This window comes from Macaca fascicularis, chromosome 20 (assembly GCF_037993035.2).
Source record: "Macaca fascicularis isolate 582-1 chromosome 20, T2T-MFA8v1.1".
Classification (NCBI taxonomy): domain Eukaryota; kingdom Metazoa; phylum Chordata; class Mammalia; order Primates; family Cercopithecidae; genus Macaca; species Macaca fascicularis.
In genome coordinates, this window is record NC_088394.1 from 30004342 (window position 1) to 30020141 (window position 15800).

The window sequence follows — 15800 nt, forward strand, 5'->3', positions numbered from 1 at the left end:
TTGGAACAGTTTGGAGGGCTCAGAAGAAGAAAGGAAAATGTGGGAAAGTTTGGAACTCCCTAGAGACTTGTTGAATGGTTTTGACCAAAATGCTGATAATGATATGGACAACAAAATCCAGGCTAAGGTCGTCTTGGGTGGTGTATTAATCTGTTCTCCCACTGCTGATAAAGACACACCCAATACTGGGTAATTTACAAAAGAAAGAGGTTTAATGGATTTACAGTTCCACATGGTTGGGGAGGCCTCACAATCACAGTGGAGGGCGAGGAGGAGCAAGTCACGTCTTACATGGATGGCAGCAGGCAAAAAGAGAGGGAGCTTGTGCAGATAAACTCCCCTTTATAAAACCATCAGATCTCATGAGACTTACTCATTGTCACAAGATTAGCACAGGAAAGACCCACCCCCATGATTCAATTACCTCCAGACAGGTCCCTCCCACAACATATGGGAATTCAAGATGAGATTTGGGTGGGGACACAGCCAAACCATATCATTCCACCCCTGGCCTCTCCCAAATCTCATGTCCTCACATTTCAAAGCACAATCATGCCTTCCCAATAGTCCCCCAAAGTCCTAGCAGATTTCAGCATTAACTCAAATGTCCACAGACCAAAGTCTCATCTGAGACAAGGCAAGTCCCTTCTGCCAGTGAGCTTGTAAAATCAAAAGCAAGTTGGTTACTTCCTAGATACATTGAGGGTACAGGCATTGGGTAGCCATTTCAAATGGGAGAAATTGGCCAAAACAAAGGGGCTGTAAGCCCCATGCAAGTCCAAAATCCAGTGGGGCAGTCAAATCTTAAAGCTCCCAAATGATCTCCTTTGACTGCATGTCTCACATCCAGGTCACGCTGATGCAAGAGGTGGGCTCCCATGGCCTTGGGCAGCTCTGCCCCTGTGGCTTTGCAGAGTATAGCCACCCTTCTGGCCACTTTCATGGGCTGGCATTGAGTGTCTACAGCTTTTTCAGGTGTCCAGTGAAAGCTGTCAGTGCATCTAGCATTCTGGGGTCCGGAGGACAGTGGCCCTCTTCTCACAGCTCCACTAGGCTGTGCCCAAGTAGGGACTCTGTGTGGGGGCTCCAACCCCACATTTCCCTTCTGCACTGCCCTAGCAGAAGTCCTCCCTGAGGGCCCTGCCCTTGCAGCAGACTTCTGCTTGGGCATCCAGGCGTTTCTATACATCCTCTGAAATCTGGACGGGGGTACCCAAACCCCAGTCCTTGATTTCTGTACACTCACAGGCTCAACACCACGTGGAAGCTGCCAAGGCTTGGGGCTTGCACCCTCTGAAGCTACAGCCTGAGCTCTGTGTTGGCCCCTTTCAGCCACTGCTGGAGCGTCTGGGACCAGGGCACCAAGTCCCTAGGCTGCACACAGCATAGGGACCCTGGGCCTGGCCCAGGAAACCACTTTTTCCTTCTAGGCCTCTGGGCCTGTGATGGGAGGGGCTGCCGTGAAGACCTCTGACATGCCCTGGAGACATTTTCCGTATCATCTTGGTGATTAACATTCGGCTCCTCGTTGCTTATGGAAATATCTGCAGCTGGCTTGAATTTCTTCTCAGAAAATGGAATTTTCTTTTCTATTGCATTGTTAGGCTGCAAATTTTCTGAACTTTTATGGTCTGCTTCTCTTATAAAACTGAATACCTTTAGCAGCACCCAAGTCACCTAGGTTACAGAGCTGCTTTAAGATTCACAATGAGACTAATGTTAGCAGGTATGCCTTTGTGGGCACAGATGTGTGTGCCTTCAGGGAGGTCTCAGGTTGATCATAACTGTTCCTGAACTGTGGTTGCATGCAGCTGGAACCAGATTACAGTGCCACTTCAGGTCCACATTCAGATCATTGCTGATGGTCCTATATATAGAACCACAGACAGATATTTTTCCTTGAGAATCTCTGTGTAGGCAGGACTTTTTTTCCAGACCATTGGTGAGAGGTGAAGAAGGTGAGTTTTGCCTGATTCATGTGTCACAGACAGGATCAAATTCTGCATGTATGTCACCTAAGACTTAGGTGGGTATAAGTTGTCCTTGGTTCTTGGCAGATGGTGACAGTGACAGGGCAAAGGCCAAGTGGGTTATAGCTAAGTCTACAGTGGGATGTGGCAAGTTTTGTTCTGTAGCCAGGACCATGATCAGCAAGCCTACCACTTGGCCAAGGGCAGTGTCTAAGGTTGACCAGCAAGGTCACATTTTTCAAGAGTGGTGATTCTCTCTTCCATGTCTTCCTTTTGGGCCATGGCTTTATGGACATCTTCTAGCAATTTGGGGTTCATTTCTTCAGATTTGATGAAATATTTTCTAGATTTGATGAAAATCTTTTCAGATCCTCTTCCAGCTCTGTCACATGACTGGAAAGGGCAGCCAGGTGTTCTTTCATTTGGCTCTGCTCCCTTGACTGTTAATAATTTCTTGGACCTCAATTACTTTAGCAAGGTCTTCCTCATAGCTTAAAGAACCATCATAAGATCTCTTTCCATTCTGTTTGGTGTATTTTCTTGTTCATGGTTTATGTTTAGCACTCCACCTGTTAGTGTTTTTTTTTTTCTGACTATTCTGTTCTTTAAGAATCATTAGCTCTTTGTGACACCTAATTCTTCTAACAAACTACATCTCTCAAGTGCTACTCATAATCGTTCTCTCATCTTTTCATCCAGAGCTTTGTGCTGTTCAGATAATGACTTCAGTGCTTTCAGCACTTCAGCTTCACTGGACATGCCTGCTTGAGACTGCACTTTGTTTCTTCACCACTGTCATCCTAAGATACCGCTCATGTTTGGAGACAGGGCATTCCAAATGCTCTAATAGCACCCTGGTGGTGTTCCTTTCTGCTTTCATTTTTCAGCAGTTTCTTCTTTCCTTTCAAGGAGCTGTTCCCTGCCTACATTGACTTCTTTAGTAAGTGCCGTGAACTCCTGTGGAGGTGGAGTGGTGAGCTGTCTCTGCAAGGAATCTCTTTCATGACCAACCTTTTGTAATTTCCCCTGCATTGGTGCCAGCATTTCTGGAATCTCTCTCAGTGTGTCAAGAAGACAGCCTCTTTCTTCTAGCATGGAGACCATCAACTGTTCAAAATATGAATCTGCATCTGGCTGTGAAGTGGAGCTGGACCCATGGCTCCCACTTCCTCCCAGGGGGCCTTCTGTTTGCTGATGGACGGCATCACCTCTCATATCATCTTGGTTGCCATGGGAGCGGGCGAGGAGGCTCTGCAGTGTCTAGCAGGTGGGTGCGAGCTCTGGGTGAGTTCGGGAGCTGATGAAGGCAGCCTGCGGCCAGACATTGGTAGACAAAGTATTTGCTTTTCTACATATGGCTTATTTCACTTAACGTGAGATTCTCCAAGTCCATCCATGTTGTTTCAAATGACAGGATTTTATTATTTTTTAATGGCTGAAAAGTATTTAATAATATGTATGTACAGTGCAGTTTCATTATCCATTTATCTGTTGCTGTACACTTGAATTGGTTTTATATCCTGGCTATTATAAATAGTGCTGCAGTAAACATGGGAATGCAGATATCTTTGTCAAACTTGATATTCTTTCTTTGGGGATGTATACCCAGTAGTGGAATTGCTAGATCGTATGGTACCTCTATGTTTGATTTTTTGAGGAATCTTCATATGATTTTCTGTAGTGCCTACACTAATTTATAATTCCACCAGCAGTGTTTATGCATTCCTTTTCTTCACCTCCTCACCAATACATTTTTGTTAATATGTTTTTTCTTTTTGATTATATCTATTGTAACTGGAGTGAGGGGGTCCCATTTGGCTTGGATTTGTGTTTCCTGTGTGATCAATGATTTTGAGCATTTTTTATGTACCTGTTGGCCATTTGTATTTCTTCTTTTGAGAATGTTTAGTAAGGTCTTCCTCACATTTTAAAATTCGGTTATATGTTTGTATTATCTTGAAATTTTAAAGCTTCTTACATGATCTAGATATTAACACCTTTTCATATGTGTAGTTTGCAAATATTTTCTCATATTGTTTAGGTTGTCTTTTCACTCTGTTAGTATTTTCGTTTTGTATTTAAACTCTTTTTGGTTGGATGTAATTATATTTGTTTTTTCTTTTGCTATCTATGCTTTTGAAGTCTTTATTTTTAAGAGACATGGTCTCACTCTGTCACCCAGGTTAGAGTGAAGTAGCATGATCATAGGTTACTGCAGGCTTGAATTCCTGGGTTCAAGTGATCCTCCTGTCTCATCCACTTGAGTAGGTTGACTATAGACATGTGCCACCACACCCAGCTAATCTAAAACATTTTTTTTGTAGGAACAGGATCTCACTATGTGGCCCAGGATGCCCTCAAACTCCTGACCTCAAATGATTCTCCCACCTTGGCGTTCCAAAGTATTGAGATTACAGACATGAGCCACTGCAACTGGCCATGCTTTTGAAGTCTTATTTGAAAAATATTTTCCAAGTCTGTTGTAAAGCATTTGCCCTATGTTTTTATCTAATAGTTTCATAGTTTGGGCCGATTACATTTAATTCTTTAATCCAGTTTGAGTTGATTTTTTGGTATATGGTGAGTGGTAGGGGTATAGTCTGATTTTTCTGCATATGGATATTCAATTTTTCCTGCATCATTTATTGAGGAAACTGTCTTTTCCCCAAAGTGTATTCTTGGCACCTTTGAAAATCAGTTTGCTTTAGATGCATTAATGCATTTTTTGGCTCAGCAGGCATATTGGTCTATATGTCTGTTTTGGTGCCAGTACAATACTGTTTAGCTTACTATAGCTTTGTCGTAAATTTTGACGTAAGGTATTGTATTGTCTGCAGATGTATTCTTTTTGCTTAGGATTGTTTTGGCTATTCAGCGTCCCTTTGTAGTTCCACATACATTTAGAATTTTTTTTTTCTGTTTCTATGAAGAATGCTGGTGACTTTTTGATCAGAGTTGCATTAAATCCATAGATCATTTGGGATAGTATGGCCATTTTAATTATATCTTTTCAATCTATGAACACAAGGTATCTTTTCATTTATTCACATGTATTTTATTTTTTCTTCCATGCTTTGTAGTTTTAGTGTAGGAATATTTCATCTTCTTAGTTAAGTTCATTGCTAGGTATCTTAATTTTAGTACTTAGTAGATGTCTTTTACATCTAAATTGGAAACAAGGAAGTTAAATGGTTCCTGTTGGAGACAAAACCTGAACACAACATCAAAGACCAAAAAGAAAAAACCAGAAACAAAACTGTTAGGACTAAATAAATTCATTAAAGTTGCAGGATATGAAATTTCATAATTCCATTCACAATAGCTACAAAAAGGAAGTCAGTTCATTTAAAGTTCATGTTTGTATATGGTACAAAGTGAGGTCAAACTTTATTCTTTCCCTTGCAAATTTCTAGTATTTCTAACATTCTTTGGTGAAGAGACTGTTCTTTCCTCATTGTGTGTTCTTAGAGCCCTTGTTGAAGGTAAATTTACTATATACATGAGGATTTATGGGCTCTCTAATCTTTACATCATCTATAATACTTGTCTGTCTTTATTCAAGTACCACACTGTTTTGATTACTATAGCTTTGTAATGTGTTTTAAAATCAGAAAGTAGATGTCTCTTTTTTCCCCCCGAGATTGTTTGACTATTTCTGATTTCTTGAAATTCTATAGATATTTTGAATATTTTAATACTTCTGCAAAGAGAAGGATTGGTATTTTGATAGAGAGTACATTGAATCTGTAAATCACCTTGGATAGTATTGACATCTTAGGAATATTGAGTCTTCAAATTCTTAAACAAGAATGTGTTTGAGACTTTGTTTAATTTCTACATATTTGTAGACTTGCCAGTTTTCTTTTCATTTTTAACTTCAAGCTTTATTCTGTTGTAGTCAAAAATAATACTTTGTGTGATTTCCATCTGTTTAAATTTGTTAAGACATTTATGGCTTAAAAAGTTGTCTATCTGGAATAATGTGCCATATGTGATTAAAGATATTGTGTATTATGCTGTTGTTGGGTGAAAAGTTATGTATATGTGTTAAGTCTAATTGTCTTTAGTGTTCAAGTCGTCTGTTTCCTTATTGATCTTCTTTCTGTTTTTGGTTTTCATTTTTGCAATACTGAAAGTGGAGTATGGAAGTCTTCTACTATTATTGTGCTGTTAGCTACTTGCTTCAATTCTGTGAAAGGTCACAATGTTTATATGGGAGCTGTGACATTAGGTGCATATATGCTAAAGCTTGTTACAGCTTTCTGGTCAGTGGACACTATTATTATTATATAATGCCCTTTGTTGTATTTTGTGACAGTTTTTGATGTAATGTGTATTTTGTCTGATAGTATTTTACTTTGCGTTTAATTTCTTTTTCCATGCTTTCATGTTCAGCCCATGTGTGTTTTTATATCTAAAGTGGGTCTTCTATTGAAAGCATAGAGTTGGATCTTGTTTATTGAATTTCAGCCAAATTTTGTCTTGTGAGTGATTTAATTTTTTTTATATACAAAGTAATTACTGAAGGGGAATGACATTGCTTTTTGTTTGTTTTTTTGTTTTAGATCTTGTAGCTTTTTTGTTCCTGTTTTCCTCCTGCTGTCTTCCTTGGTGTTTTATTGATTTTTTTTATAGTGGCATATTTTGATTCCTTTCTCATTTCTTTTTGTGTATCTACTATAGGTATTTTTGTGGTTACCATAGATATTACACAAAACATCTTAAAATTATTAACAATTTGTATTAACCTGATAACTTTAGTAGCATACAAAAATCCTGCCTCTTTATGTTCCCTTATTGTATTTCGTTGAGGTCACAAATTATATCCTTTTGTATTGTGGATCCATTAACAGAGATTTACAGTTATTTTTAAGTGTTGTCTTTTCACACAGATAGGCTCAAAATAAAGGGATGGTGGAAGATCTACCAAGCAAATGGAAAGCAAAAAAAAGCAGGGGTTGCAATCCTGGTCTCTGATAAAACAGACTTTAAACCAACAAAGGTCAAAAGAGACAAAGAAGGCCATTACATAATGGTAAAGGGATCAATTCAACAAGAATAGCTAACTATCCTAAATATATATGCACCCAATATAGTAGCACCCAGATTCAAAAAGCAAATTCTTAGAGACCCACAAAGAGACTTAGACTCCCACACAATAATAATGGGAGACTTTAACACCCCACTGTCAATATTAGATCAACGAGACAGAAAATTAAGGATATTTAGGACCTGAACTCAGCTCTGCACCAAACAGACCTAATCTGAAGATGGCTATCTTCAGAACTCTCCAACCCAAATCAACAGAATATACATTCTTCTCAGTACCACACTGCACTTATTCTAAAGTTGACCACATAATTGGAAGTAAAACACTCTTCAGCAAATGTAAAAGAACAGAAATCACAACAAACTGTCTCTCAGACTACAGTGCAATCAAATTAGCACTCAGGATTAAGAATCTCAAAACTGCACAACTACATGGAAACTGAACAACCTGCTCCTGAATGACTACTGGGTAAATAACCAAATGAAGGCAGAAATAAAGATGTTCTTTGAAACCAATGAGAACAAATACACAACATACCAGAATCTCTGGGACACATTTAAAGCAGTGTGTAGGTGGAAATGTATAGCACTGAGTGCCCACAAGAGAAAGCAGGGGAGATCTAAAGTCGACACCCTAATATCACAATTTAAAAACCCAGAGAAGCAAGAGGAAAAAATCTTAAAATTACACAGTGAAAGTAAATTGTGAGAGATATGCCTAACTGTGGTGTTTAGGAACAGGAAGTCTACATACCTGTATGTATTTCAAAGTTAACAGGCTCTCGAATGCCTAGTTATTGGTTATACAGATTGCATAATGCCACTCAATGTTTTTATTTAAAATACTTTATAAGCATATTAATTTAAAATGATGAGTGTATTTTCTAATAATCTAGATTGTAATACAAAACAAAAATGAATCAAAAAGTAAATTGCAATTAGGACTTCTAAATTATCTTTTTAGAAATTAATCTACCCGCCAATTGCATTTTAATTGGGCCCTTGGTGTCATCCATATGTGTGTGTGTGTGTGTATATGTATATATGTATATGTTTATATATGTATATGTATATGTTTATATGTATATGTATATATGTATACGTTTATATGTATATGTATATTTGTATATGTTTATATATGTGTATATATATAAACTGTGTAGGTATGTAGTGTTTTCATTTCCACAAGATACTGAAAATTTTGTGTCATCTTTGTGTCCTATATTTCCATGTAATTAATAATACAGAATTGTATCAGGTAAATTTAAAAAATATTAAAAAGAGAGCCATACAAACAGTCACACACACAAGAAAGTGTTTGTCTTTTCAAATGTATAGCAGAATTAAAAGTATTCTATATACTATTATTACAATAATACCAAATACTTTGTGTATATTATTACCTTAACCAGAAAACTTTATATTGTTACATGATTTTTTGTTCCTCCCTACCATCATTTTATTTTTCAATGTAAAGAACTGACTCCTTTAGCATTTCTTGTATGACAGGTCTAATGGATATAAATTCATTTAGCTTTTATTAAGAATTTTTTATTTCTTTTCTTTTTTTTTTTAAGCGGAGTCTTGCTCTGCTGCCCAGGCTGGAGTGCAGTGGTGCGATCTTGGCTTACTGCAAGCTGCGCCTCCCAGGTTCACGCCATTCTCCTGCCTCAGCCTCCCGAGTAGCTGGGACTACAGGCACCTGCCACCACTCCTGGCTATTTTTTTATAATTTTAGTAGAGACGGGGTTTCACAGCGTTAGCCGGGATGGTCTCGATCTCCTGACCTCGTGGTCCGCCCGTCTTGGCCTCCCAAAGTGCTGGGATTACAGGCGTGAGTCACTGCGCCTGGCCCCAAGAATTCTTTATTTCTAATTCATTTTTAAAGTATAGTTTGGGCAGATGTAGTGTTCATAGTAGGTAGTTGTCAATTTTTCATCACTTTCAATATATCATCCTGCCATCTTCTGGCTTGTGAGATTTTTTGCTGAGACATCTGTTGATCATTTTTTGAGTGGCCTTGTACCTGCCAAGTCATCTTTTTCTTTCTGACTTCAAGATTCTCTTTGTCACTTTTGAATTTCTGATTATAATGTCTCATGTGAGTCTCTTTGTGTTGCTTCCAGAGTTGGTTGAACTTTAAATTTTAGGCCATTTTCTCCATCAAGTTTGGAAAATTCTTAGTCATTATTATTTCAAATAAGTTTTCTGCTCTTTTTCAGTCTAGAATTCTCATGAGTATATTACCTACTTGATAGTATCCCATAGGTTTACTAGGCTGTGTTTTTCTTCTTTTTTTTGTACTGTTTGGCTTCCTGACTCTAAAATTTCAAATGACCTGTTATCAAGCATGCTGGGGATTTTTTGCCTGTTACATCAGGTCTGCAGTAGACCTCATCTAGTGAATCTTTAAATTTAGTTTTTATTTTTTACCTCCACACTTTGTGTTTTTATAGTTTTAATCTCTTTGTTCATTTTCATCATCCATTTTCTCTTTTAGTTTAGTTGTGTTCTCCTTTAGTTGATGGAACATTTTTAATACAGATATTTTAGCCAGTTTTGTGGCTCATGCCTGTAATCCCAACTACTTTGGAGGTTGAAGTCGGAGGATCGTTTGAGGCCAGGAGTTTGAGACCTGCCTGAGCAATATTGTGAGACCCTGTGTCTATAAAAAATAATAAGTACACTAGGTGTGATGGTGCATGCCTGTAGTTTTAGGTACTCAGGAAGCTGAGGCAGGAGAATCAGTTAACTTCAGAAATTTATGCCTGCAGTGAGCTGTGATTGTGCCACTGCTCCCTAGTCTGGGTGTTTTTTGAGAAATGTCCCTTCAAATCTTTTGCCCATTTTTGATTGGATTATTAGATAGTTTCTTATAGAGTTGTTTGAGCTCCTTAAATATTCTGGTTATTGATTCTTTGTCAGATGGGTAGTTTGTGAATATTTTCTCTCATTCTGTGGGTTGTTTCTTCACTTTATTGATTATTTCCTTTGCTGTCCAGGTGCTTTTTAACTTGACATGATCCCATATATCCATTTTTGCTTTGGTTCCCTGTGCTTTAGTACATTACTTAAGAAATTTTTACACAAACCAGTGTCCTGGAGAGTTTCCCCAATGTTTTCTTGTAGTAGTTTCATAGTTTGAAGTCTTAAAGTCCTTAATCCATTCTGATTTGATTTTTGTATATAGTGAGAGATAGGGGTCTAGTTTCTGTTTTTAATGAATAGCTTGTCTTCATGTATATGGATATCCAGGTTTTTTAGCACCAGTTATTGAAAAAAACTGTCCTTTCTCTAGCGTATGTTCTTAACATCTTTGTTAAAAACGAGTCCACTCAAGGTGTCTGGAGTTGTTTTTGGGTTCTCTATTCTGTTGCATTGGTCTGTGTGTCTGTTTTTATGCCAGTACCATGCCATTTTGATTACTACAGCTCTTGAGTGTAATGTGAAGTCAGGTAATGTGACTCCTTAAGTTTTGTTCTTTTAGCTTAGGATAGCTTTGCTATTCTGTGTCTTTTGTGGTTCCATATATATTTTAGGATTGTTTTTTCTATTTCTGTGAAGAATGTCATTAGTATTTTGATAGGGATTGTATTGAATCTGTAGATTGTTTTGAGTAGTATGGATATTTTAACAATATTGATTCTTCCAATCCATTGACATGGGATATTTTTTTTGTGTGTGTGTCTTCTTCTGTACTTTTCTTTTCTTTCTTTTTTTTTTTTTTTTTTTTTTGAGATGGTATTTTCCTCTTGTCGCCCAGCCTGGAGTGCAGTGGCGTGATCTCGGCTCACTGCAACCTCTGCCTCCTGGGTTCAAGCCATTCTCCTGCCGTAGCCTCCCAGGTAGCTGGGACTCCAGGCATGCACTACCGGGCCTGGCTAATTTTTTGTATTTTTAGTCGAGATGGGGTTTCACCATGTTGGCTATGCTGGTCTCAAACGCCTGACCTCAAGTGATCTGCCCACCTCGGCCTCCCAAGGTGCTGGGATTACAGGCATAAGCCACTGTACCCGGCCATCCTCTTCAATTTCTTTCATTCATGTTTTATAGTTTTCATTGTACAGATCTTTCACTTCTTTGGTTAAGTTTATGTCTAGGTATTTACTTTTATTTGTGGCTACTGTAAATTGAATTACTTTCTAATCTGTTTTTTCAGATTCTCTTTTGGCATATAGAAATGCTTGATGTTTGTATGTTCATTTTATATTCTGCAGCTTTATCAGTTCTTATCGTTTTTTGTTGGAGTCTTTAGATTTTTCTAAATGTGTAAGAGTATACCACCTGCAAACAAGGATAATTTGATGACTTCCTTTCCAATTTGGAAGCCATTTAGGTTTTTTCTCTTGTTTTACTGCTGCTGTAGCTAGCACTCCCAGTACTATGTTGAATAACAGTGGTGAAAGTGGGCATCCTTGTTATGTTCCAGATCTTAGAGAAAAGTCTTTCAGATTTTTTCCCTCCATTCAGGATGATACTAGCTGTGGATCTGTCATATATAGTTTTTATTATTTTGAGGCATGTTCTTTCTATACCCAGCTTTTTGAGGGTTTTTATTATCAAAGGGTGTTAAATTTTATTAAATGCTTTTTTCAGCAGCAGTTGAAATGATCATATGATTTCATCCTTCATTCTGTCGATATGATGTATCATATTGATTGATTGCATATGATGACTCATTCTTGCATACCTGGGATAAATCCCACTTTGTCATAATGAACAATCTTTTAATGTGTTGTTGAGTTCTGTTTGCTAATATTTTGTTATTTTTACATGAATAACATGTAAAATAGATATTGGCCTACAGTTTCATCTTTTGATGTATCTTTTTCTGATTTGGGTATTATGGTAATACTTCAAAGAATGAGTTTGGAAGTATTCCTTCCTCCTCTGGTTTGGAAGTTTTTGAGTAGGGCTGGTATTAGATCTTTAAATGTTTGGTAGAATTTAGTGATGAAGCCATCAGGTCCTGGGCTTTTCTTTACTGGGAGACTATTATGGATTTGAACTTGTTACTTCTTATTGGTCTGTTCATGTTTTGGATTTCTTCCTTGTTTAATCTTGGTAGGTTGTATATATCTGGGAACGTATCCATTTTTGCTAGATTTTCCAATTAGTTGGCATACAGTTGTTAATAATAGCCACTAATAATCTTTTGAATTTCTGCAGTATCAGTTATAATGTCTCCTTTTTCATCTCTGATTTTATGTGGGTCTTTGTTTTTCTTGGTCAAGGTAAAGGTTTGTAACTTTTATTTATCTGCTTAAAAAATTAACTTTTCATTTCATTGATTTTTTTTGCATTTTTTATTTCAATTTTATTTATTTCTGCTGTGATCTTTATTATAATTTTTGTTTTGTTTTGCCATTTTTTAGTTCTTTAAGATACAACATTAGGTTATTTGATTTTTTTGTTTTTTGATGTAAGTACATATATCTATACATTTCTCACTCAATACTGCTTTTGCTGTATCCCATAGGTTTGGTATGTGTTTTTTCATTATTTGTTTGAAGAAATTTTTCAGTTTCCTTCTTAATTTCTTTATTGATCCAATTTTCATTCAGAAGCATATTGTTTAATTTACATTTGTATGGTTTCCAAAATTTTTGTTACTGATTTCTAGTTATATTCCATTGTGGGCAGAGATGTTTGATATTATTTCACTTTTCTGAATGTTTTAAGACTTGTTTTGTAACTTAAAATGTTGTGTATCTGAAAATTATGTGCTGAGAAGAATGTGTGTTCTATAGCCATTAGATAAAATGTTCTGCAAATATTTATTAGGTATATTTGGTTTATAGTATAGATTAAGTCTGATGTTTCTTTTATGATTTTCTGTCTGTAAGATGTGTACAATGCTGAAAGTGGTGTGTTAAAGTCTCAATTATTGTATTGGGGCCTTTCTCTTTAATAGACTTTGCTTTATGTGTCTCAGTGCTTTAGTGTAGGGTACATGGATATTTAAAATTGTTATATTCTCTGGCTGAATTGATCCCTTTATCATAAAATGACCTTTGTTCTGTCTTCACAGATTTTGTCTTGAAATACATTTTATCTGATATAAGTATAGCTACTTTAGTTCTTTTTTTTGGTTTCATTGGCATGGAACATTTTTCCATTCCTTTATTTTTCAGTCTATGTGTATCTTTATAGATGAAGTGTATTTCTCGTAGGCAGCAGATCACTGGGTCTTCCTTTTTCTTTTTTTCACCCATTCTGTGTTATTTAATTGGAGTTTTAGTGCATTTCCTTTCAGTGTTATTATTGATAAGTATGTGTTTACTCCTACCGTTTCGTTATTTGTTTTCTGGTTGTTTTTGTATCTTCTCTTTATTTTGTCCTTCCTTCCTCTCTTCATTTAGTGAACATGATTTTTCTTGGTGGTATGATTTAATTTCTTGCTTTTTGGTTTCTGTATCTGTTGTATGTTTTTTTTATTTGAGGTTACCATGAGACTTACAAATACTATCTTATAACCTATTTTTTTAGCTGTTGACAGCTTCACACTGATTGCCTCAATGAACAAATAAGCAACAAGAAAACTAGTAAAAACTCTACCCTTTAACTTTGTTTCCCCATTTTTAAACTTATTGTTGGTTCTCCTTATGTCTTACTGTACTATCTATGTCTTGAAACCTTGTTCTAGTTGTATTGAGTCATCATTGAGTATTTCTACTTGAGTATTTTACACACCACAATTACCATATTATAATTATAATATTCAGTTTTTCTCTGTGCTGTTACCAGTGAGTTCTGTACCTTCGGATGACTTCTTATTGTTAATTAACATTCTCTTCTTACAGATGGAAGAGAATGCCCCTTAGTATTACTTGTAAGACAGGTCTGGTTTTAATGAAACCTCTCAGTGTTTGTCTGGGAAGGTCATTTTTTTCTCCTTCATGGTTAGGAAATATTTTCATGTGATACACTATTCTAGCATAAAAGTTTTGCTCCTTCAGCACTTTAAATATGTCTTGCTACTCTCTCCTGGCCTGTAAGGTTTCCACTGAAAATCTGCTGTCAGACATACTGGAGTTTCATTGTATGCTGTTTCTTTTTTCTTGGTGCTTCTAGGATCCTTTATTCTTAATTTTTGGAAGTTTGATTATTAAATGTCTTGACGAAATCATCTTTGGGTTCAATCTACTTTGTGTTCTGTAACCTGATTGTACTTGGATATTGATATCTTTATAGATTAGGGAAGTTCTCTGATCGTATTCCTTGAGTAAACTTTCTACCCCTTTCTCTTTCTCTCTTTAAGGCTAATAACTCTTAGCTTTACCCTTCTCAGGCTGTTTTCTAAATCATGTAGGCATGCTTCATTCTTTTTTGTCTTCTCTACATATTCTCAAATTGCCTATGTTCAAGCTCAATAATTTTTCTTCTGCCTTATCAATTTTGCTATTAAGAGACTCTGATGCATTCTTCAGTATGCCAATTGCATTTTTTAACTTCAATTTCTGCTTGATCCCTTTTAATCATTTCAATCTTTTTGTTCAATTTACCTGCTAGAATCTGAATTCCTTCTCTATTTTATCTTGAATTTATTTCCTCAACACAACTGTTTTGAATTATCTGTCTGAAAAGTTACTTACTTTGTTTCTCCAGGATTGGTCTCTTGTGCCTTATTCAGTTTGTTAGGCCATATTTTACTGGATGGTCTTAATGTGTAGATGTTCATCTGTGTCTGGGCATTGAAGAGTTAGGCATTTATTGTAGCCTTCACAGTTTGGGTTTTATGTCCACCCTTGTTGGGAAGGCTTTCCAGAATTTGAAAGTACTTGGATCTCAAACTCAATATTGTTCTTCTTGCAGACTCATAGAGGTACCATGTTGTTGGTCTTGGTTAAAATCGGTGAATTATCTGAATTACCAAGCACAGAGACTCTTGTTCTGTTCCCTTAGTTTCTTCCAGACAAATGGAATTTCTTTCTCTATGCTGAGCTACCTGGAGCTGGGGTGGGATGACACAAGCTTCCCTCTTACCCCCACCACTGGGACTGTGCTAATTTAGACCTGAAGTGAGCACAGCACTGGGTCTCACCCAAGGCCCAGTGTAATTACTGCCTGGCTACTACCTAAGTTTACTCAAGACCTTAGGCCTCTACAATCAGCAGGTGGTAACCAGCCAGGTATGTGTCTCCTCAGGGCAGTGAGTTCTTTTGGCCCCAGGTAGGTCCAGAGATATTGTGTGGGAGCCAGGTACTGAAGTCAGAAGCCTTGTTTATCTCGTGTTCTATTCTACTGCAGCTAAGCTGGCATTCAAATCACAAGACAACATCCTTCCCTCTCCTCCCTCCCCTTTCTGCAGGCAGAGGAGCCTCATATTGTGTCTGCCACCACCACCAGCTCACAGGGGTTTTCACTGGGCTATCACTGATGTTTACTCAACACCCAAGCACTCTTCAGTTAGCTTGTGATGACTGCTTCCACATCTGGGACTTACTCTTTGGTGCAGGGCAGGTCCAGAAATGTTGACTAAGGGACCCTAAGAGTATGCTTGGTGCTCTACCCCACTGTGGCCAAGCTGGTACCTCAGGTGCAAGACAGAATCCCATTTACTTTTTCCTCTGCTTTGCTCAAACAGAAGGTGTCTTTCACTATACCCATCATAGTGGGAGATGTTCTGGGTCACACCTGACGCCAGGACATCTCAGAGTCCAGTGTTCATGATGTGTTATTGGGGTACCACTGTTGGTTATTCAGAGACCAGCAGCTCCTAAGTCAGAAGGTGATGAATCCTGCCAGGTCTCTGCTGTGATAGGGCAGCACTGGGTTCAT

General features: G+C 37.3%; 1 protein-coding gene across 8 annotated transcripts in view; it reads left to right on the top strand.

Moving 5' to 3' along the window:
* Window positions 1-15800, top strand: part of ZNF267 (zinc finger protein 267) — a 43475-nt gene that overhangs the window by 24530 nt on the left and 3145 nt on the right. The window contains exon 1 of one of the 8 annotated variants that reach the window (XM_065537469.2): window positions 2880-3237. The exons of the other annotated variants lie outside the window; for them this stretch is intronic. Coding sequence (XP_065393541.1) covers window positions 3126-3237 — 112 coding nt within the window. The 5' untranslated portion in view covers window positions 2880-3125. Of the gene's footprint in view, window positions 1-2879; window positions 3238-15800 lie in introns of those variants that run through there. 8 annotated transcript variants of the gene reach the window in all.